This window comes from Balaenoptera ricei, chromosome 7 (genome assembly GCF_028023285.1).
Source record: "Balaenoptera ricei isolate mBalRic1 chromosome 7, mBalRic1.hap2, whole genome shotgun sequence".
Classification (NCBI taxonomy): Eukaryota; Metazoa; Chordata; class Mammalia; order Artiodactyla; family Balaenopteridae; genus Balaenoptera; species Balaenoptera ricei.
Window position 1 is genome coordinate 64,263,814 of NC_082645.1, and position 24,447 is coordinate 64,288,260.

General features: G+C 36.1%; 1 protein-coding gene across 1 annotated transcript in view; it reads left to right on the forward strand.

The window, feature by feature from the left end:
* The first annotated feature begins 207 nt into the window (after window positions 1–207).
* MTX2 (metaxin 2) overlaps window positions 208–24,447 on the forward strand; it is a 62,195-nt gene continuing 37,955 nt past the window's right edge. Inside the window, exons 1-3 of the mRNA XM_059927268.1 lie at window positions 208–466; window positions 22,282–22,329; window positions 23,379–23,425. Of these exons, the coding sequence (XP_059783251.1) occupies window positions 427–466; window positions 22,282–22,329; window positions 23,379–23,425 (135 nt within the window). The 5' untranslated portion in view covers window positions 208–426. The remainder of the gene's footprint in view (window positions 467–22,281; window positions 22,330–23,378; window positions 23,426–24,447) is intronic.

Here is a 24,447-nt window from a genome sequence, read left to right on the forward strand (position 1 = left end):
AAGTTACTTGCTTACAAAATCCTCGCTTAGAAAGGAAACTGAAAACCTCTGGGCTACCCCCGCCTGTCAGGTAGGCTGGAGTCCGGAATCAAACACCCTTCTCCCCTCTCCCTCTCCTCCCCCCGCCCACCGGCGGCCCCCAGCGGCCTTGAGCCCGGAACAGCACAGCCGGGAGGAGTCAGAGGCGGGGCCGGCGGAAGTGCTCGCTCGCCGCTGTCAGCTGCGCCGGAAGTTCCTGGCCCGGCCTGGCGGTAACCTTGGGGTCTTCGCCGCCCGAGCAGCCACGGCCGCCGCGGGGGTGGGCTTTGCTAGTCCGAGCCTCAGCCGGGGCCAGGTCTGTTAGGTGCCAGGAACCGCCGGGTTGCGCAGGAGTTCGCTGAGGTTCCCGGGGAGTAGGAAGCGCGGGCGCAGGGCCTCCCAGCCGACATGTCTCTAGTGGCAGAAGCCTTCGTCTCGCAGATTGCAGGTAGCGTGCATGGCCGCGGACCCGGACGGAGGCGGGGACCGGCGTGGGGCAGTCGTGGGGAGCACTGTGGGCTTTAGGACTGCAGGTTTCCTCCAGCCTTGCAGCATTAGACGCTGAACCCAGGCCTGGGGATTGAGGTGGGCACTGACTACCAGCCGCATCTCATAGATGAGAAAACGGAGGGGGAGAAACTTGGCCAAGGTCACCCCGTAGGACTGGGAGTTCCATCTGCTTTTCTTGGGCACTGCTTTGTCCAGCTGCCCACTGGGTCTGGAGTTGTTGGGGTGCGTGGAGAACGCCGTGGGTTGGAATTAAGGTGGGGTCGTGGCCACAGGGGCAGGGCTTCCGAAGGCTTCAGTGATTAAAAGTATGGGGGCAGCCTCGGTGTGGGACCTTAAGTTTAAGGTGATTGTCACTAGTGAGTCGCCATTGTCATTTGAGTGGCCACCGAAGTGTCCTCTCCGAGCAGCACAGCATTACCATTTGCTAGGTCTCTAGGATTCATTGACACATTTTTAAATCTACATGAATTTTTTGAAACACCTTTGACTTGACGGACTGAACATGACTGATGTAAATAGATTTATAATGTATTTCTGTTATCGAGGTTCTTATTTACTGTAGTGAAAGAAATTAAATATTGTTGAGAAAGTGAGGAGACTATTGTAGGCGTAGGTTGATGGGTAATAGTTAACCATTAAATGGAGTTAATCTTAAACATCCTAGCAGTATTTTCACGGTGAGTACGGTAAATATTCAGTCACGAGGATAAATAGGTACATTTACAATAAGGTAGTATTTTTGAAATGGAAAGTACTGAATGTGTTACAGAATTTGCCAAACTGTTTTTCATTGCATTTGTGTGAACATACACTTCTTTTTTCCTTTTTGTCACTTAAAGACTGTTTTCTAAAAGAGAGGGAAGCTCCCACTAGATTGCAAGCTTCATGAAAGCTGGGATAATAGTTATTTTGTCTCTAGTATCTTTTTTTCTTTTTTAAATTAATTTATTTATTTTTGGCTGCCTTGGGTCTTCATTGCTGCGTGAGGGCTTCTCTCTAGTTGCGGTGAGCGGGGGCTACTCTTTGTAGCAGTGCGCAGGCTTCTCATTGCAATGGCTTCTCTTGTTGCAGAGCACGGGCTCTAGGCATGTGAGCTTCAGTAGTTGTGGTACGCGGGCTCAGTAGTTGTGGCTCGTGGGCTCTAGAGCGCAGACTCAGTAGTTGTGGCGCACGGACTTCATTGCTCCACAGCATGTGGCATCTTCCCGGACCAGGGCTAGAACCCCTGTCCCCTGCATTGGCAGGTGGATTCTTAACCACTGCACCACCAGGGAAGTCCCTGTCTCTAGTATCTTGAGGACCTGTCAGTTGGTGCTCAGTAAATATTCGCGACCTGAATCAATGAATAATCTTGAGATTTCAAACAACGATTATTTCTATTTATACCATTTATGTTCTAAAAAAAGTTAGATCATTAATTTAATTTAGATTGCTGCTATGTTAAAATATTTCAGCGTATGCTGATATTGGTATACTGTATTCCCTAATGTGTGATTTCTTTTAAAGAAAAAATGATGAATATCTTTTAGTAAGCTTTTAATAAGTTTGGAACTTTGCTTCCATTAGTGAAATTTAAGAATTTCTAGGAATTTTATCAGTCTACCATCTTAGCTATTTGGAGTGGTCACTCTAGGAGGAGGTGTTTATAGATGGATAATTCAATAAATGGTGTTGGGACAACTCCTAAGTCATAACATTTCAAGAATAAATTCCAGATGAATTAAAGATTTAAGTGTAAAATAAGAACAAAAACCAAACTGTAATAAAATAATTAGGAAAAAATATAGGAGATACAGCGTAGGAGCCCCAAGCAAGACACAGAATTCAGAGTTCATGGAAGAAGAAAATTACAGATTTTATTGCACATAAATTTAAAAAGCTTTGTATGATAAGAGACATAAGTTTCTACAAATTAAGAAAAAGACAGTCCAACAGAATCAAAGATAAAGGACAGGAACAGGCAGTTCACAAAAGGGGAAATGCAAATAGCAGTGAAGGTATGAAAAGATGCTCTCCACTAATTTCCACTCAGTTGGACCCTCAAAGTATTGGTGAGTCTGTAAGAAATCACTGCTTTTTGGGAACTTAACATAGCAATATTTATTTAAATGCTGTTAATTGACCCAGAAATTCTTCTTCATGGGATTTATTTGATAGAAATAGAAGGACCAGTATTTAAAGAAATATACAACAGTAATAATTGTAGTATTATTTTTAATAGCAAAATCCCAGCAATGTCCTAAGTTATGGCATGTCCACATTATTACAGATACTAAAAATGAAGAGGTATATCTGTTAAATGTATTGGCTTGAAAACTCTGATTATCTTAAGTAAAAAGTTATAGAATAGTGTTTGTGTGTATATGTATATAGTATGAACCCACTGTTGTTAAATAAATGAACCCTGTATAAACATGTATATGTAAGCAAAGAAAAATGTAGAAGAATATTCAACTAATTTTAACTAGTAATGTCAGGGTAATAAGGATAGGATGTTGGTGGAGTGAGAATATTTTACTTTTGAATTTAAATGGTTCTAATTTTAAAAATTTGAAAGATTATATTTTGGCAACAGCGAAAAAGGGTGGCTATACCAATAATTTATATGAAACCTTGTATTTGACTTGGAAGTGTGACTCAAATCCAACAACTAATCACAGCATTCTGCTTCTGGCAGTAATATGGTTTTCTTGGAAGAGATCAACCTCAAGAGATTAGAGATATATATCTACATAGTCCCCTTATAACTTAATAAGTAAATGTGAATCTGTTTTTGTAGTTGAGAGCTCTATTTTTTAATGTATTTAACACTTTGCTTATTATTCTTTCTTTCAGTGGGCCAACAAACTGGTATTTCTTTTGGAAACATTTAACGGCATCTTACATCTATCTGTGATATTCATGAAGTGCCCTCCTTGAGAACCTCATTCATAAGGACATCTTTTTGAAAGCCTTCTCTGAACTCTCCCATTTAAATGAACCACTTCTGTCTCTTTACCACTAGTGTATCCCTCACCAAGTCCTCTCAGTTCTTACTCCTTATTATGACTCAGTAGCTATTCTCTCCATCTCCACTGCTATATTATTACCTTAGTTTAGGGCTTTGTTATTTCTTGCTTGGATTACTGTAGTAGTGTCTGAATAGGTTTTCCTGCTTTCAGTCTGGTCTCTTTCTAGTACAGCCTCTACACTGCAAAGCCTCAGTGGGTTTTTGTCTGTTTGTGTTGTTTTATTTTTATTTTCCTAAAATGCAGATTTAACTCCTCTTGTTGTAACACCTCATTGGTTCCCCACTGTCAGTAGAATGGAGTGAGGCATACAAGAGCCTCTGTGAGTTATTCCACGTCTGTCTCTCCAGCCTCATCTCTCACACCCCTTTCCTTGAACTCTTGCCTTTCTAAACTATTAGTAAATAAATAAACTATTAGTAGTGTCCATCTTTGGCAAATGTTGCCTTTTCCCTGAACTGTCCACTTAGCTTGGATAACTTCTGTCTGTCCTTTAAGACTCTGAGCACATTTTAGCCTGTAACTCTACCTGACATTTTTTTCCTGTGTAATGAGAAAGGTTTATTGTTTTTTTTCTTTTTTTCTCATAATAAAAATGATACATTACTACTGTAGAAAATGAAAACAATCCAAAAGAATGCAAAGTAAAAATCACCTAAAATCATAAATTTAAAATCTCATCCTCATCATTAAAACTTTGGTGAACAAAGCTACCTCATTTACTCTCCCTACAAATAAAAAAAATGAACATAAATAATATATAATATGATTACTTTTTTGTAATCTGTTTTGTCATGTAGCATATCGACATCTCTTTCCATGTCTATGAATGGACTGACATATATATCATCATTGTTAAATGGTTGCATTAGTATTTCACGGTAATGAAGAAATCATAATTAGCTTATCTAATCTTATTATGATGGGTATTTGGGTGTTGTATTAGTTCGGCCTGAGAAGCAGAAGTGGTAGGGGCTCTAGCGCTAGTTCTAGCTCTGTCTACACATACACACACACACACACACCCCCACACATGCACGCAGGCGCTCGGAACTGGCTTATGCTGTTGTTGTGGGGTTGGCCAAGCAAATGCTAAGTCCGAAGGCAGACAGCCCTGAAAGGGTTCCAGGAGGAGGAGGGAGCATGTGCCGAAGGTGCTGCTTGCAGAGCCTGAGCTCAGGGAGGACTTAGGTCCTCTGTTAGTAAGTTGGGCCCACCCAGGATAATCTCCCTTTTGATTAACACAAAGTCAGTTGATCCTGGACTTTAATTATATCAACAAAATCCCTCCACAGCAACGCCTAGATTAGCATTTGAATAACTGGGAGGTGTTTGCTACGAAATGGCTGTTGCCTCCCTTCTGTCTTCCCAACACCTGCTGGAGGATACCCCTTGTAGCTCACCCTAATAAACAGTAGAAAGGGTATTCTGGGAGATGTAGTTCAGTCTAGCCAGTTTAATGTACCTCAAAACCATCACAGGTGTATATGACTTTGTAAACAGTGCTTGCAAATACATATTTGTGTATCTGAGTAGTTTCTTTGGATAAATTTCTTAAACTGGGAGAGAATTTTGAATTTTTCTTTTAACTCAGTGACATGGAAAGAAATGGTAACTTATGATTTTGAATTAATAGCTTGGATCTCTAGATAATGATATGCTAGATTAAGAACTTTAAAAAGAGGATGAAAATAGTCCTGGATATTGAGTGGTTTTCAAAATCTTTTGTAACAACCTGTGTATTTTAAATTTTCACTTGTTTTTTTAACTGGCAAAATTTTCCAATACATTAGTTGAGTTTCAGGTTAAAAAAAATTATTTTTTTCAGATAGTTGGGTAGGCACATATCCTGGGGAAGGATTGAGTATTCCCATTTGGGTTGTATGACCATATTTGGAGTAGTCACTGTAGCCAAAAGGACAGAGTACTGTGATGGACAGGCCTGACTCACTTGCCCATCTGTTCACCCGGAGTGACTCCAGCTTTTAGGGCTCCACAGTGCCGCCAGATACACGCAAAAAGCTAGAGAGGTGCTGAGCGCTAAACTGCAGGAATCTCCTACAGTGTTGATCACTTCCTTCACCTTGCTTTCTTCCTGTGGACTTGGAAGTGAGAGTCAGACCTGGGTTCTTATTCAGCTACTTGCTAAATGTGTGACCTTGGGCAAATTACTTGCCTTTTTAAGCCTCAGGTTTCTTATTTGCAAAGTGGTAAAGATAATTATAGATTATTTAAGGAATAGATGACAAAAGATAGAAAATGCTTGGCATTGTATCTGGCACATAGTAAGCACTCAGTAAGTGTTCATTAATATTATTTTTAGCTCATTTACCTATCAGTTTTTCTCTTTTACTGGACTTTGCTTCTGTCCTCCTGTGTGAAGATACAAGTTTGGTAAAGCTTTTAAAATTACTTATAAGTAGAATACATAATTTATTTCAATAATATAAAACATCTATAAACAGTTATTACTTTTATTAAAATTACTCCTTTAATAAATTATTCTAAGATATTTGTTTCAAGATTATACCTTTGATAAGTTCCAGCCATATTTATCTTCATTATATAATTGAATCTTCAGTATAGGCCATAGGTATAAATACTCTGAGACTTTTTCAGTGTGATTTGTTTGTTAGCATTGCCAAAAGGTTTTAGCCTTAAAAACTTAGCTGCTAAGTATCTGGTTGATGATAAGAGTAAGCGTCCATTTTTGACCCACTGTGCTAGATGATATATTGATACATAGTTGCTAGTATTAACAATTTGATCATGTTAGGCATTTTTCTTGTTTTATGGATCAGGAAATTGAAACTCTGTTAGGTAATAGTGTATAACGGTTAGGAACAAGGCCATTGGAGTGAGACAGAACTGAATTCTAAGCTCAGTTCTGCTTTCTGTTTTAATGATCTTGGGCAGAGCTTTCTAGGCCACAGTTTCCTTATTTGTGAAAAGGGGATAGTATATTTTATAATCTAAGCACCTAGGGTAGTACATGGTATGTTCAGTATGTGGTAGTTTGTTACTGCTTTTGTTTCCTAGGTGCCTTTGAGGATGTTACCTTTGTACTGTTATCCCTTTACCATTTTGGTCAGCAAAATATCCAAAGTGTCTTATTTTTATTAATTTCTATACCATCATTTCTGAATGATCTTATTACTTCACTAATGTGTTGATATAGTTTAAGCATATTAGTTAATTTCATCATACTATGGTTATTAATCTTTTGAAATCAGGACAATATCTGTTCTGTTCTTTATTTAGAAGCTCTGTAAACTATGTAAAGGATGAAAAAGAAGACTTGGAATATTTCATTATCTCATTGTGGGCATGCAGGTGCTTAATTATTTAAATTTATTAATAATTTCATTCTCGCAGTTGCATTAATTTATGGTATGATCTAGGAAAGTAGTTTTACAGGTTCCATGGCACCCATATGTAAGCATTTTGAAAGTAAGTATAATCAATATAAGCATGTTTAAAAAATTTTGTTTTTATATCAATAATAAAGTGCTTTTTATTCCATCTTTCTTCCACATGAATACTGGGAAATTTGGACTTTGAAAGCATTTCAGAAGCGTCTTAGAGGCCCAAAGTGGAAACTGTGGGTTAAAAGTGCTTTGTAAAAAAGAAGTGATGCTATTGCTCACAAGATTTATTAAGAGTGAAGAAAATGGTAGTCAAGGCTCTTACATCTGTATATCTAATATCTAATAATTGCAACAGATATTTGAAAAAATACAATGCATTCAATTCTTTTGCTCTTGAAAATAAAGATATTTTGTTAGTTATTTGTAATCCACATTCTGAGGATTCTCCAGTATTGAGGAAGGCACTGAGGAATTATTGAGAAGTTATTGAAGTGGCCATTACATTTCAGAGAATCTTTTTTCATTTGTATTAGTTGTATGAATAGACTCATAACCATAGTGCTTATCACCTTGGCACATGAAAAGTTGATATTGAAGGGGCAGATGGAGAAGCAAAACAAAGACAAAATAGGTTATACTTCAGATTAGAGGCAAAATACAGTTTATTGACAGCAGTGTGACCTATTTTCTTTTATCATATGAATAGGTTGAAAACCAAATTCTTAAAGGCAATGTTTATTTCCTTTTAGAAAACTTTAGTATGCTGTTAAGATCACTTGAAAGGCTTGTTTTTGATCGTATAATAGTCCATATTAAGCATAATGTGAGTTTTGATTTTCTTGTGTGCTTCATTAACATTTTGTACTCTGAAATTACATGATTTTTCATTTTTAACTTAAAAGATTTTGGTGATGTATGCCCCATAAAATTTGTCAGTCGTTCTTCTATGAAGACTTTTGAGTTATTAATGTTAGCTCAAGCCTTTCATATATGAGTGAAAATTGAAAGAAAACATCAAACTTCTTAACATTTTTCAAACATTTTTGATATTTCTTGATAAGCAGTTTTCAGATGGGCTGAAGATGTCAAATGAAGATGAGATATTAAATTCAGGCTTCTCATTCTTTGTTCAAAGACAGAAGTTATAATATTCAGCAAATCCAGCTACAGACATTTATGTGTAGAAGTTTCTGCCTTGCCAGTAAGAGAAATGCACGTTTTAATTTTTTATTGCTTTGTAAATGATCCTGTGCTCTATTCTTGAACACTTTTCTTATTTTTGTACGCTCTATAAATGAATCATGGTTTTGAACTTTCCTACATCAGTAATAAAAATGAAATTTGATTGGTTAGTAATAAAGAAGATTCTTTTCATAAAAACAGTCATTTTGTCATGGCAATTCCCATTAACTGTAACTGCATTAGCAAAATAGAAACCATAAAAAGCATTTCATTATGCTTGTACACTTAGCTATGTTTTTGTACTGATTATATATTTTTATCTCTAAGAACTTTTATAAACCAGAGAAGTTTCTTCATGGCTTAACCTGAGATGTTATCATTCCTAATTTGGTTAGAAGGTTTTATTTCCAGACTTATAGCAATTTTTTGCTGTCAGATATCTTTTAGGCTTTAGATAGCAAAAGACCTGCTTGTATTTTCCACAGAATATATTTTTAGGTTGCGTATCTGATTTGCATTAGGTGCTCTGCTAAGTGGTGGGGTACAAAAATGAGTAACAGTTGTTGCGTTTGGTGAACTTACATTCTTGTGTTGGACAGATCCATTGAAACAAAGTGGTGTATCCTGTAATACAAATGCTAATTTACTGAGCCTTTTACCTCCCTTCTCTCAAACTGAATTAGGGGTGATAGATATTTAGTGAACATCTCAACTCCTCTCCCTGCCCCTCACCTTCTGTCTAGCGCACTTGTGATTATTTTTTTTTACCCAGTTCATATTTCGTCTCCTCTCGTGAATTCTTTCCTGTCTTCCTCAAGCAGATTGTCATTTCTTCAAGAGGATTCCTATAGTGCTTTATACATCCCTCTGGTCTGATGCTTATATTAATAATTGTTACTGAGTACATTCTGTGAGCTTAGAGACTGTATATGGCATTTACATAGTTTATCTAATTTTATTCTTCCAAGAACCTTACAAGGTAGATGATATTTCCCCTTTTTACAGATGAAGTAAATGAGGCAAGAAGAGGTTATGCAACTTGGCTAAGGTCACTTAGGCAATAAGTTGTAGAGTTGGGAGGGGAACCCAGGCATGTCTCACTTCAGGACCTATGTTTTTTCCCTACACCACCTGTATTCATTTATTGTATTGTAAATGGTTATGTGTATCTCAGTCACCTCCTCTCACTCCCTCTGCTCTGTGCCCCCCACGCGCTCAACAAAATTAGATCTTAGAGAGCAATGGCAGTTTTATATTCATCTTTGTCTATCTATCATAGTCCCTTTTCCAAGTTTAATAACCTATGGTTGTTTAGTTAAATGCTTTAATATATATTTTTTCTGCCTCTCTGAGGATTTTCTATCCCTGTGCTTCTGTTCATGAAGGGATTCTGTGATGGTTAGTCTATGTTATCTTATTTCTTGTTTGTTTTTTCTTGTTTTTTTTTGTTGTTGTTCTTGGGGAATCTGGCAATTCTGCCAAGATTTCTGCAGGTATAACAACAGATCAAATCCTCTGTAAGGAGTCATTTGTTTCACGGCTAGCTGAGAGGAGTAAGGGAGGAGGAATAGAGAGTTCTTTGGTTACCTAGCTTGATATGAGAGAGTGAGTATATGTCACGTACTAGAAAAGGGCAGATCCTTAAAATAATAGGTACTGTTGTTACAGTGATTGTAATTGGTTTAGAGTAGTGGGGAGGATTGTTTCTTAGTTGGAGGGACATTTATTTTCCGTTTTCTAGGATTAGATTTAGAGAACCATTAAATCTTGAAAGTTAACACTGTTAACAATGTTGAGGTCTGATACTTGTGTGGGACTGTTTGTCTTCTCTCTGTTTTTTGGCCAGATACTGCACTTTTAATCTTAACCAGCTGTTTTTGCATAGTTCTGCTATTGATCTCATATTCATCTCTATTTCTGAGAAAAGTTCAGACACGGTGTCAGTGTTTCCTCTTTTATGAATTACAGATTACCATTTTTAAAAAGAGAATTCAAATTTTGAGTCCTAGCTACAAGGTTCATATCTATTCATAGTCACCTGGAGTTGGCCTGCTGTTTATTGGAAATTAATGAAAAATGGTGGATCTTTTTTATAATGGGGCGAAGTCTAAACATAACCATTTGAGAGGATGACACATGAATCCTTACTAAGAATGGAAGGTTTTCAGTTTAACTTGTATTCATTTTAGCCTGAGTTATTGGCTTGCTGATGCTGTGAATTTGTTTTCTTCACCCTTGTTAACCTCCAGAAGTTTGTCAGTTTTATGAAACTGATCCTTGAATACCATTTTGAAATTGATCTCTAGTGTCACATAGATAGGTTCAGATGGCTCACGTTCAAGTCTCATAACTACTAACTTAATTTTACTTTCCTTATTGATTACATCTAATGGAAAAACTATCATTTAACCACTTTTTGGTTCCAAAGCAAGTGCAGCCTCAGTTCATTAGTCTTAAAATCTTATTCTGGAACACTATTAAATTGCAACTTGTTACTAAAGCATGTTTTAAGACATGGCTTTAAGCCATATCCACAAATACTTAAGTAGAATAAGATGGGTAAAAATCTTCTTGAATAAAATTAATCTACATAGATCCTTACTGCCACATTCTGTGAGGCAAATGAATGAAAGGGGTGAAAAGAACTTAATTTTATTTCAAGTGTACTCCATGTCCTTTGGACAGTTCTTTTTTTTTCTTTTTTTTGGATGGTGGTCGCAGACCATCTGCATCAGATTTACTGGGAGTGTGTGTGGCAAGTTTGGATTCTTGGCCCTCGTTTCTACAGTATCAGAATCTCTGAGTTTAGGGTTTGGTGGAAATATGCAATTTTACAAAGTTCCTTAGGGGATTCGTATACATTAATGGTTGAGAACCATTGTTGTAGGGTGATTGTAATTTCTTTAATTATAATTAATTAATTATTATAATTATTACCTAAGAACGTTTATTTGTGGGCTTTGTAAGAGGTTAGCTAATACAGTTCTGTGTTCATTGAATCTGGATCCAGACTACCTGGGTTCAAACCCTGGCTCGTGTCACTTATTAGTCACTGTGACTTTGGCAAATTACTTATGGTTGTACCTTAATTTTCTTATTGTAAAATAGGGATAATAATAGTAGTGTCTACCTCATCAGGTTGTTGTGAGGTAGTTACTATGTCAAGCACTTAAGTACACAATAAATGCAATAAGTCTTAAAATCTATTTCAGCTTTACTGAGGTATAATTTATATACCAGTTTTAAGTGTACAATTAATTTTTAAAATATATTTACAGAGTTGTGATTATTACCACAATCCAGTTGTAGAAGAAACATTTTCATCACCCGCAAAAGAAATTTCTTGCCTGTTTACAGTCATTCCCATTCCCATCCCAGCCTGAGTCAACCACTAACCTACTTTCTGTTTCTGTAGATTTGCCTATTCTGAACATTTCATATAAATGGGATCATACAATGTGTTTTCTTTAGTGACTGGCTTTTTTCACTGGGAATAATGCTTTTGAAGTTCATCTATGTTGTAACAGGTATTAATGCTTGGCTCTTTTTTTATTGCCAAATAGTATTCTATGGTATGGATATACCACATTTAGTTTATCGACTCATCAGTTGATGGTCATTTAGGTTGTTTCCACCTTTTGATTACTGTGAATAACACTGCTGTGAACATTCTTGTACAAATCTTTGTGTGGATATGTTTTTCCATTTCTCCTGGGTGAATACCTAGGAGTGGAATTGCTGAGTCATAATGGCAATTCTGTGTTTAACATTTTGAGAAACCTCCAAACTTTTTATATTCCCACCAGCAATGTGTGAGAGTTCCAAATGCTCTACATCCTCTAAACATTTGTTATTGTCTGTCTTGTTGATTAAAGCCATTCTAGTGGGTGTGAGGTGGTGGCATCTCATTGTGGTTTTGATTTGCATTTCTCTAATGACTCATGATATTGAGTATCTTTTCACGTGCTTGTTTGGCCATTCATGTATCTCCTTTGGAGGAATATCTATTCATATCCTATGCCCATTGAAAGGATTGAGTTATTTGTCATCTTTGTGATTGAGTTGTAAGTTTTTTGTATATTCTAGATAATAGCTGTAAGGGTCTTAAGGGACTCTTAACTGCTGTCACCATCCACCCCCACCCCCCCACCATTATCATCTGCCTCAATAGCAGTCTAGGTAGTTTTTGACCAGAAAGAGGTAGATTCTCATTATTCTCTAGTTTCATTTGGGCACCAGCTTTGGTTGCAAGAGAGAAGTTCTGCCCTTTACAAGTTTTCCTGAATTTTCAATCTGTTTTGCTTTCCTTCTTCTGCCTCCTGAATGGCAGGATATTAGAACCCATTTACCTTGGATATTAATTCTAATGTATCATTCATTCATGTGCCCTCACTTTGAATCATTTTAGTCCTTTGTTTACCACTTTGTTACAAATGAATAGGTGGTTGGAGATATTGATGAGGGATTTGTGGGGCTGATGATTTGTCTGCCATGGGCTCAGTAAATTGGCATTCATTTGGCATTCTGGAGATTGTGCACTGTTTTATGTAATTTTTTTCTTAGTTCTGTGTAACATGTAGTCAGAATTAAGCCTTGTTATGGGTGTATCAGATAATCTTTATTGTTATTTTCAGATAGGCTCCAGTATTCGTCAGAGTTTTAAACTTGGAACATTATAAAGATAACAGATAGGGAGATGGGCCATATGGTACCACTAAAGTCTAAGTGCCTTAAAGGCAGTTACTTGATTTTCTTTATAATTTTATCCCTAGTGCTTAGAGTGGTGCCTGGCACATTATATTCACGGTGTGTGTGTGTGTATGTGTATATATATATGTGTGTGTGTGTGTATGTGTATATATGTGTGTGTGTGTGTGTGTTCTGTGAATATTTATTGAATGACTGATAAAACGGATTTGTAGAATGTGGCTTAATTTACTTTCTAAAATGAGAGCTATGTACAGTTTACTACACATACTTACATGCAACAAGCAATAAAGAATATGCAGTGGATTCTGATGTCAATCAACAAGTTTTTAAGGACTGATGATAACTTGTAGCCAAGGGAATGGTTCTAGTGTGAATCTTCTTCCAAAGTTTGGCAATCCCTTTGTATTTTTGTCTTACACCTCTCTAGTCTGTCTTAGAATGTCTGCTCCTTGCTTCAGGACCCTTATTTCAATCTAAGGTATTCTTTAATCTTTCTATCTGCCCTTCCTTGCAGTATATTTTTTAAGTGGCTCCTATGATCTGAATGTTTGTGTCCCCCTCCAAATTTTTGCATTGAAACCCTAATCCCAAGGTGATGGTATTAGAAGGTGGGGACCGTTGGGAGGTTATTAGGTAATGAGGGCAGAACCCTCATGATTGGAATTAGTGCCAAGAGATCCCAGAGAGCTCCCTAGCCCCTTCCACCATGTGAGGACCCAGCAAGAAGTCTGCAGTCAGTGACCTGGAAGAGGTCTCCTACCAGAACCCAACCATGCTGGCACCCTGATGTTGGACTTTGAGCTTCCAGAACTGTGAGAAACAAATTTCTGTTGTTTATAAGCCACCCAATCTGTGGTATTTTGTTATAGTAGCCCAAGTGGACTAAGACAGAGAGTGGCCTTACCACTGTGTTACAAAATACTACCAGTCAGTATTTTAAGTATTGGAACTATTTTAAGTTTATGGAAATGACAGCATGGCACTACACCTCTCCATTCTCTAACATGAGCCACTTTCTTTAAAGTATTTAAAAATTGAAGTATAGTTGATGTACAATATTGTATAAGTTATAAGTGTACAATATAGTGATTCACATTTTTTAAAGGTTATATTCCATTTATAGTTATTATAAAATATTGGGTATATTCCCTGGGTTGTACAATACATGAGCCACTTTCTGACATGAACATTGATCTCCAGCTGTTGAGGTGATGGGAGAATGTTTTTTTGTTTTTTTTTAATAAATTTATTTATTTATTTTTGGCTACATTGGGTCTTCGTTGCTGTGCGCGATCTTTCTCTAGTTGCAGCGAGCGGGGGCTACTCTTCGATGCGTTGCTCAGGCTTCTCTCTGCGTTGGCTTCTCTTTGTTGCAGAGCACGGACTTCAGGCGCATGGGCTTCAGTAGTTGTGTCACGTGAGCTCAGTTGTTGTGGCTCGCAGGCTCAGTAGTTGTGGAGCATGGGCTTAGTTGCTCCGTGGCATGTGGGATCTTCCCGGACCAGGGCTCGAACCCATGTTCCCTGCATTGGCAGGTGGATTCTTAATCACTGTGCCACCAGGGAAGTCTGAGAATGATTTTAAACTCTTATTGTGTGAAGAGTCACGTCCTGCTTACACATCCTATGTAGTATCATTAAACATCCCCTATGAGACAGTACCTCAAGGATATCACTATTTAATCATTTCATGATCAGTATTATCTGGGATATAGTGTTATCTTTGAATTGTACTATAGTTTGCAGGCTGAATTGTTGAATCTAATACATAGCTCTTAAAATTCTAGCTTTGATGAAGTCACATGTCATCATATTTTAACTCTAAACATCTTAAAAATCTATTTTAAATGAAGGCTTCATTTAGCAACTTGACAGGTTTTGAACTTAGTGTCTATGTTGATATCACTGAGATCATCAGTATAGTATTTATGTCAAACAGTAAATTATTTCCTTCTTTTCTCTGTGTGTCTTGCAGTAACTTGTCCATGTTTAAGAGCTGTCAAATATTCATCGAGCATTTTGTTTTATTAGTCGTATTTGCATTTACACCTTTGGCAGAACGACATCCAAATTTGGAGATAGGTTACATGCGTTTCTTATTCCTTTAGACTGTCTAAATAGTCTTTGGAAGCGGAAGAGATGACATCTATGAGCTTTTGGAATCTAGTTGCCTAAGGATAAACTGGGTTTGACTTCATTAGTGCACAAATGATAGGTTTGTGTACAGTTATTATAGCATTAATCAATTTGATGGATTGGAAATATGACAGTACTGAAGCAGCATGTAACATTAGTGCCTATTATCCTACAAATTATGTCTTCACCTACATTCATATGCCAGAGGAGTCATGTTGTACATTAAGAATGAAGAATTAAAAAGAAAACCCCAACAACAGAGGGCATCTCTTTTTATGGCCCTTCTCTTGTCTTTTTAGATTAGATCATCAAGAGATGGACTTTAGAATTAGACTTGTTTATTAGGGCATAGCACTTTCATACTGTGAAATACCCTGAATTGAATGGAATAGATAGATCATTTGCCACCAGAATGACTTATCACCCAACTTGATACTATAGAGAATACTGCAGGTAAAATGGAGTCTTTAAGAAACCTAGATATGTGAATTTGTTGGCCAGTAGTCATTTCTCTAAAAATTGTAATGGATTTGTAGTAAAGAATATTGATGTTTTTGTTATATTGGTTGATAAAGCTTGAAAATAATAGGTACCTTAAAGATAATTAAATGAGAATCAAGTATGTATTTTGGGGGGCTATGGGTTTTGCTTTATCATGTGTGTATTTCTAGCACAAATTTATTTATTTATGCATTGTTTATTTTATATTAGGACTTTCAAAAGTCCAGAAGTATGTATTCTCTCTTTTTCTAAGCTTTATTCTCCTCCAACATAAATACTTATGGGAGGTAGAAAATAACTTTGAAAAATTTAAAAACATTCCTTTGCATAAAAAAAGCTATCACTAAAGGCTGAGACTTTAAGAGGAATCACCTTTGCTCCTGGTAAAAGAGACACTAGTGTGAAATACTCAGGGCAGTTTTACCTGGGCAAAATTGGAAAGAAAGTAAAGGATAAAGGGGTTAAAAGACCTTTAATAATGTTATTTGGATAGAAAGTTATGCGGTGTTCTGATATTTGCTTTATTTCTAGATGTTTTTTATTTATACCTGTAAAATAGGAATATATTTCTTCTTTATAAAAATGATAAACACTTTCATGGACCTTTTGCTAGGGAATAAGAAGTCATTCTAATTTTCAAGAATGAATTAATGTAGGTCACTAAGAGTATCTTGGAGTAAGTTATTGCTTTGGTATGAAAATGATATAGTAGTTTCTGATTGTGAAGGAATTAATTTCTGAAAGGTGGGTAGTTTTACTTTGGAACTCTTGTGATAAAGATTAGTTTTAAATGATACTTAGATCAAAAAAATTTAAATATTGCTTAATTTGAATTTCATATTTTGGCATGTATTGTACATATTATTATAAATGCCATATTCAAGTTTGGAGCAATTGAGAAGCCTAGTCTTTAATAAATAATCTCAGGACCATAGCAATTTTCACATTCTAGGAACTTACTGCCTACAAATGGAGATAAGGTATTGACATAATAATAGAATAGAAAAGAAAGCAATATATGATATAAGACAAGTACAAACTGCTATGAGCAGTATAGATAAAGGAGAAATTAGATTTGTTTAGTTACAAAAGCCTTCTTGATAGAGGTAGCATTTTAAGCTTGGTCTTGAAAAAGGTGTAGGATTTGGGTATGTGGTGAGGAAGGAATATTCTGGACAGAGGGGAACAATTTGAGCAAAGTCACTAAGGTGAGGAAGTATGAAGTATATGGGGGAAATTTTAAGTACTCTGGTAGGATACAAGGGTCCTATTATTAGGTAGATGGGTAGGCAGGTATTCCCCCCCCCCAATTAATTTGTGTGTGTTCTTTCCAAGCTTTTTTCGTGTTCAAAAAAGGTGATTTCACTAGAATAGAGGAGGACTCTTTTTTGTTCAAGGGTACGTGAATGGCTGGGTTCCCTGCTGAAACTTCAAATAAGTAGTTATTTAATTAGAACAGTGTTTTCCAAGGTGGGGCGAGGTATATATACACCCTGTTTAATGCAGGACAATCCTTTGAAGTACAGGAAGAAAATATTGGAACTTAGGTTTCAATTTATTTTTTAACTGTTTTCTTTTTTAGTGTATGTTTTATAATGTGCATGATTTATTAGCTTAGGAATACCAGCCATATGATTTCCAAATCTATTTGGGTCTGCATACTCAAGTATTTTATTGATGGGGACATGAGATTTTAAAAAGTGATAATCCCTATGTTAGAGTTAAAGAATATGGAAAGGGGAATAGTGAGATGACTTGTCAGATGGTTGAGGGCCTTGTGTTGGTCTTAGGAGCATTTCAACAGTAATATCCAGTGAAAATTGTATATTTGGTATAAAACATAGAAACAGATTTCCAGTTTTAGGGTCAGTGCATAGGTAAGTTTACAGGATTAGATTCTGCCAACTATTTTAGGCAGCTGTTTAATATTTTTATAGTTGTGTTATTGGTTGTAGTATTGGAGTTCTCTGGGTAAAAGTTTCCCTTTTTTGGCCAGGTTGTGTAGTTTTCTTATCTTCCCTGCTTCATTCTTAGCCTAAACAGTACAGAATCATAATAATGATAGTAGTAATAGTAAACACAAACATTATTCAACCAGCATTTACTGATTGCCTGTTTGGTGCTAGGTTCTAGGAATGAAGTGGTAAGCAAAAATCAGACATGAACACTGGATTCATGTGCTTATTTTCTAGTGGGGGAGATAAACAAATAGTCCTCAAATCCCTGTAAAAATGTTGACTTTGATAAGTGGTACAAAGAAGTGTGCATCTTATTCAAGCTTGAAAAAGAGACGGTTTGAACTATTCCAGAGGTCACCGAAGTCTTCCCTGAGGACAGGACCAGCTACATAGTTTGTAGGGCCCAGTGTGAAATGAAAATATGAGGCCCCTGTTTAAAAGAACAGGGGCCTCAAGACTGGTGCAGCAGAACCTAAAATCACCCGTGGAGCCCTTCTACGTACGGGCCCTGTGCAGCTGTTCAGGTTGTAAGTCCATGAAGCTGGCCCAACCTGAGGAAGTGATGTTTTTGCTGAGATGTAAGGACACGATAGGAGGGGAGGATAGCTCCAGGGTAGAGGAAACAGCTTAAATGAATCTCTGGGGCCAGAAGGAACGTGATGCATTCAGAAACTGGGTGAAGGCCATTGTGGCTGGTGTTATAGAGTGGGTGGAGACGAATGATGAGGCCAGAGAGGGAGAGAGGGTGATGTGTAAGGCCAAGTCGATTTTTATTCCAAGAGCCACACAAACTATTGATGTGTATGAAGCATAAAAATTACTTTTAATATGCAAATAATACCAGTAGTTGGCACCTTGACAGTGTTGGACAACGTTGTCTCTCAATCCTCATTTTCTATCAGTCTCCTTTTCAGAAACGTTTAGTCTCACCTTCTATATTTATTCTAAGGCTGGCCCTTCCCTAAGGCAGGTTTAAAAAGGCTCTTCACATTAGGGAGAGATTTTGGTGGTAGAAATTGAAAATAGGATAGGTGAGTCATGAAATTTTATTCACTATTGAATTAGTCTGTGGTCTAAAACATTTTAGGTTGACTAAAATAAAACTAGTAAGAGATGAAAATGTTTTATTATTTATTTTTAAAGATTTTTCTTTTTAAATACTGCAGATTTTTAAGGTCTGTTGTGAGTACTATAATTTTGAATTCTTAATCTCCCTCTCTTTTACACATGATCAGGGACAAGGGTGGATATTAACTTCCCTAACCTTGGGAAAGAGGAGTGGGGAAGAAATTGTATTTTTGGACTTTGTCTTTCACATAATAGGCATTCTCAATGAAAAGGCTTTAATTAATATTACCCAAACCAAGAAGTAGGCTTTGTACTTTGTTACGTGTGGATAATGTTCATGATTCATGGACTTACTTATGAAAGCTCATTTCCTAGAAAGATACCTACATGGTTGATTTGTAGATCCATTGCCATGCCAGACAACTTAGGATTTTTCACTATTGTCTCTCTGTTGAATAACACACCAGCCATTTCTTCTCCCATGTCATTCATTCCCTGATCATTCCCTGCATACTCTGCTATTTCTTGCCTCCTGGACTATGGTTATACTGGAATTCCAAGCTGCTAAAATAGCATGGTTATATAGGTTTATATCAGCCTACTTGCCTTCTCTTTTTAAATGATAGGTTCTGTTTGTGAGGATAACATCAAATGTTTTGGCAGAGTTACTTTCTGAGAATTTTTTTTTAAATTTAATTTATTTATTTATTTTTATTTTTGGCTGTGTTGGGTCTTTGTTTCTGTGCGAGGGCTTTCTCTAGTTGCGGCAAACGGGGGCCACTCTTCATCGCGGTGCGCGGGCCTCTCAACTATCGCGGCCTCTCTTGTTGCGGAGCACAGGCTCCAGACGCGCAGGCTCAGTAGTTGTGGCTCACGGGCCTAGTTGCTCCGCAGCATGTGGGATCTTCCCAGACCAGGGCTCGAACCCGTGTCCCCTGCATTAGCAGGCAGATTCTCAACCACTGCGCCACCATGGAAGCCCTGAGAATTTATTTTCAATAATTCCTGAGTTGGAACATAGTTTGTATATTGGAGCAAGGAAAATATACTCCGTCATCCCCATTTCCAGCTTTAGGTTCTTAATAACAGAGCTTTTAGTATTTGTAGATAACTCCTTTATTCTTATTTGCAGTCGGGTAATATGTTGCAAGATTTCTGTTACTTTTACATATGTCGGTTGTATTACATCAGGAGAAAGGGGGTGATGATAAATGAACTTTTAACTGGAATTACTGAACACAGAAGAATATATGAGAACTCTGATACTGCAGAGTAGTGATGTAGCTTCTGATTTATCAAAGAACACTTAAATTATATTCAGCATATATTTAATGCTAAATGTATATTTTCCCATTGTTTTGAAATTTTGTAATTCATGTCTAATATGTACACAAAATAGCTAACCAAAAGTTAAAATTACCAGAATATTTAATTAGAGCACCCTATTACTTTAACATAGTTGATAATTAAATTCAGTAAAACTTTGGTTAGCCAGAATATTTAGGGGATTGACTGGTAGGTTTCTTTCTTTCCATGCACAATTAATGATCACCAACTGTATGCAAAACATGGCACAGTGTGGCATACACAGATGCATATGACACATTTGTGCCCTCAAGGAACTTAATTTCAATGTCTTTGGAACTTTTGTAAATTTTATTCCTATGCCTTATTGCTTTCTTTAATAAGATTAATATAATGCATATAATTGAGTCTTTAATGATGTGGACTCTTATAATGAATGAACCTCATTGTATTGTTTCTTATATAGATGTAAACAGTGTAGGTGTGCTGATCATACAGTTTATCCTAAAAGGTTATTTTTTAGTAAATTGCTGATGTCAGCTTGTTTTTGTTTCCCTGACTTTTATTTTTAAAACTGTTACACAGGTTAATTGGGTTCTTATTGAAATTTTACTTTGTTAAAAAGTTTACAGTAACGTACAGTAATATTTAGTTGCACTGCCTTTTTGGTATGTGAGTTGAAATTCAGTAGCCTTTACGAATATGTATACAGACAGTCCCTAACTTAACAACGGTTTGACTTACGATTTTTCGACTTTACGATAGAGCGAAAGCGATACGCATTCAGTAGAAACTGTACTTCACATTGAGAATTTTGATCTTTGCTTTTGGGCTAGCGATATGTAACTAGATACTCTTGATGCCGGGCAGCAGCAGGGAGTCACAGCTCCCAGTCAGCCGCGAAATCACGAAATCAAGAGGGCGAACAACTGATATGCTTACCACCATTCTGTACCCATAAAACCATCCTGTTTTTCACTTTCAGTACAGTATTCCATAAATTACATGAGATATTCAACACTTTATTATAAAACAGGCTTTGTGTTAGATGATTTTGCCCAACTGTAAGCCAATGTAAGTGTTTTGAGCACGTTTAATGTGAGCTAGGCTAGGCTATGATGTTTGGTAGGTGAGGTATATTAAATGCATTTTCAACGTACAGTGGGTTTATCGGGATGTAAACCCATGGTACGTCAAGGGAGGTCTGTAATACTGTGGATAACAGTGTGCAAAACTGTGTATGGTCCATTATTTGCTTGGTGACTTCATGTATTATCCCTAAGTATGAGTTTAATTTTGTGTAGCCCAGACCAAACCAAAATTTATAATTTACAATAATAGTACAATGTTTTTCTTTTCATTCTAAAGTGGAAGTAAAAGGAAATTAAGGTGTCCACCCCTCCCTCCCACTCCTAAGACTGTTTTAGTGCATCTTAAATGATCAGTCTTAAGAAAAAAATGCTTCATGTGTATAAATTTCTTTTTTAAAAAACCAGCTGGAAGTATATATTAAAAAAATAATTTGTTACTGTGTCACAGAGACTGTATTAATTTAAACACAGTAAGAAAAATACCAATTATTGTCAAATTTCATATTTGACTTTCTTCCTGACAGCAAATATAGTTAGAGTGTTAGAATTGGTGATTCTGATGTTTTATGGCTTTTACAAAGAAGAATTCAACAAATGATATACTGAATATTCTGTCAGTGGAGGCATTGCTTCTTAAGTGCAGTTGATTAGACAAATTCAAATCTAGTGCTTTTTCCAAGCACTGGTAGGTTGCTAATATTCTCTTTGTAGTTGGAGTCTACTCTGGATGAGAGATTGAGTCAAGGTCCAGCCTGGCTTCAGGCCTAAAATTAGCTTTAGCAGCTCTATTTCACATTGTAGGTACTTAACTGCTTCATCATGTTACTTCCCTTTGTTTTTGTGAGATGGTATTGGTGAGGTCAAGGCAATGAAATGTAGACAACAACAGGATTCCTCTGTCTGTTTAAATACTACCAGCTTATGAGGAAAGATGCACAGCCTGATACAGATGTATTTGATTCTTTCATACAGTGTTGTCTTTTGAATATTTACTTCCTTAAAAGTTTACAGTAAAATATTATAAATATTGCTTCACTATTTTTCTCTTTGATAGTGAACTGAAATTAATTATCTTTTTATATGCATGAGTAACATTTTGGATATGTCTGTGTTTGAAGGAGGCTAAAGGAATAGTAGCATTTAGGCTGTTTTATTTTTAAAATTTTCCCTTTTGATTGGGCAAGATGTCTTCCACCTCCTCCCCATAAAAAATGAAACTACCACCAAACATTCACTTAAAAGAAATTATCTAACCTGCTTATATAGGTTCCCATAGAATCTAAAGTAGTGTGACTAGTTGCCATATTTAAGGTATCCTTGGCAATTGACTTTAAATGCTGTAGGCAAATGTATGTGATTATTAATTTGATTGGTTATTGATATGTTTTTGCCCTATGTGCCTAATTATCACTGCTGTGTTTCCACAGCTGCAGAACCTTGGCCTGAAAATGCTACATTATATCAGCAACTGAAAGGTAGGTACTTGTTCTCAGTTAAAAATGGCTTTGTATCAAAATATATTTATTACCAAAAACACCCTTCAATAATATAATCCTTTGCAAAGAGAACATAAAACATGAAGAAGGGATTCCCTTGTATAATTTGTCTAGGAGATTTTACCTAAATTTATATCTGCCAGTGTAAACCAACTATTCATGGCCTATAAGGTCCTTAGTTTATTATTGACTCATTATATTGGCTGCTGTAGGCAGTGTAAAATGATGTGGTTGCAGGAGCAGTTGGCAGATTTACTGTGCCAATAGCTGACACAGCAGATTTTTGAAGTCCTGTGGTAAAGTGGGCTCTCAGTAAAAAGGAACTGTTAAAATGTATAGGCTAGGATGGTTCAGGCTCCCTTTAGCAGCTCTTCATATATCATCAGGTCACATTATGGACCCCATTTGGGGCTCAGCAGCCTGCTACAGTTGTCAGAAGACTGCAAAGTAATGAAGACTAATAGGCAGCAGTCCTAGTCTTCTAAGCATGGAATTTTTATTGCAGCAAACTTGTCATCTTTCTTTTGTGTGACAGACCTAGACACACTGTGTAATATTAACTGTAAGCTGGTTTTATATGATTTTGAATGCTTTTACTTTTAACTAGAGAGGTTTGAGTAGAGATACTATTTTACTTAATTTTAATGAAAAGAAGAGGAATGTTTCTTGAAAACTTGGAAAACGAATTTGTTTTTAAGTGAGTGATTTTCATTACATATTGTTGATAAAATACAGTAAGTGATCAATTAGTTTTAGAGGAAATTGTTGATAAAATACAATAAGTGATCAAATGGTTTCAGAGTAAATAGTTTTGTTTCATTGTTATTTACATACTATGATAATTTAATCAAAATTGTAATCACACATTGATATAGACATATAGACACAACAGCATTGATATAGAACTTCATGATTACATTTTCTTTTTAGAAATAGGAATAGTTTTTAAAAATAAAAACATTTATAAATGTATTTTACTTGTTTAGCAGTTATGCTTTTGACTCAGACCTTTCATTGTATTTCCACAGGGGAGCAAATTTTGCTTTCTGACAATGCAGCTTCTCTTGCTGTGCAGGTAAGTATGTAAATAATGTAATTTTTTAAATTTTGAGTTGCAAATTTTTTTTCTTCTCCAGTCTGATACTGTATGTTTAGAATCTTTTGTGATTTATCATTATCAATATAACATCTCTTTGTGAAGTATAATTTTATTATGTAATATTATTCAGGTAATTGTTGTTAGTATGTAAAATGAACATAAAAATCTTCATTATTCATTCTTTTTATAAACAACACTTATGTTGTAGGTGTATTTTCTTTATTTGCTGTTTTGCTTTTGGCTAGATATGATGGTATTGATTATTTGGGGTGATATGTTCATTTATAGGCACAAAACTATTTTCTAACTTATTTGTAAAGATTTATTCACTACATATTTTTAAGCATCATTCTCTCATTCTTCTCATTCTAGCCTTAACCCATTTGGTAATCATGAAGCAAACATATTCTTCTCCAGCCATTCCTTATATATTTATCGATTACATTAGTGTCTATTATCCCCAGACCACTTACTGAATATAATAATAACTCTTCAAGTTGTATATCACAGTTGTGTAATCCAAAAGATTAGTGGTCCTGTAAACTTTAAACTGCGCTATAGGAAGAATAGGATACTTGGGAATTGTTTACCTTAAAAAAAAGAGAAATGTTTATGTAGATTATGGAATTATAATTATTGAAACATTTTACATATTTAGTTGCTGTTTGGTTAGCTTACATAGTTTGAATCACAAAGAGGATTTTATTGTGTAGCACCTAAAAGATAACTTAAAAGAGAAATCTAAGACGTGACATTTGTTGGAGATGAGACTGTGAGCTTCTTGAGGACAGAAAGAAAAGGAAGAAGAGGGACTGCTTTTGCTGCGTTCTAAGCATGATGCTAGGCACTTGGTCATCTTGTTTTTTTTTTAATTCAACTTGATATCATCTGGGCTTAATAACTATGTCTGATACATAGTATGTCATTCAGTACATTTTAATTTTGTTTAAGGCAGGGAAAGAAGGAAAAGATAGAAAGAAATGTGTTTGGACAATAAT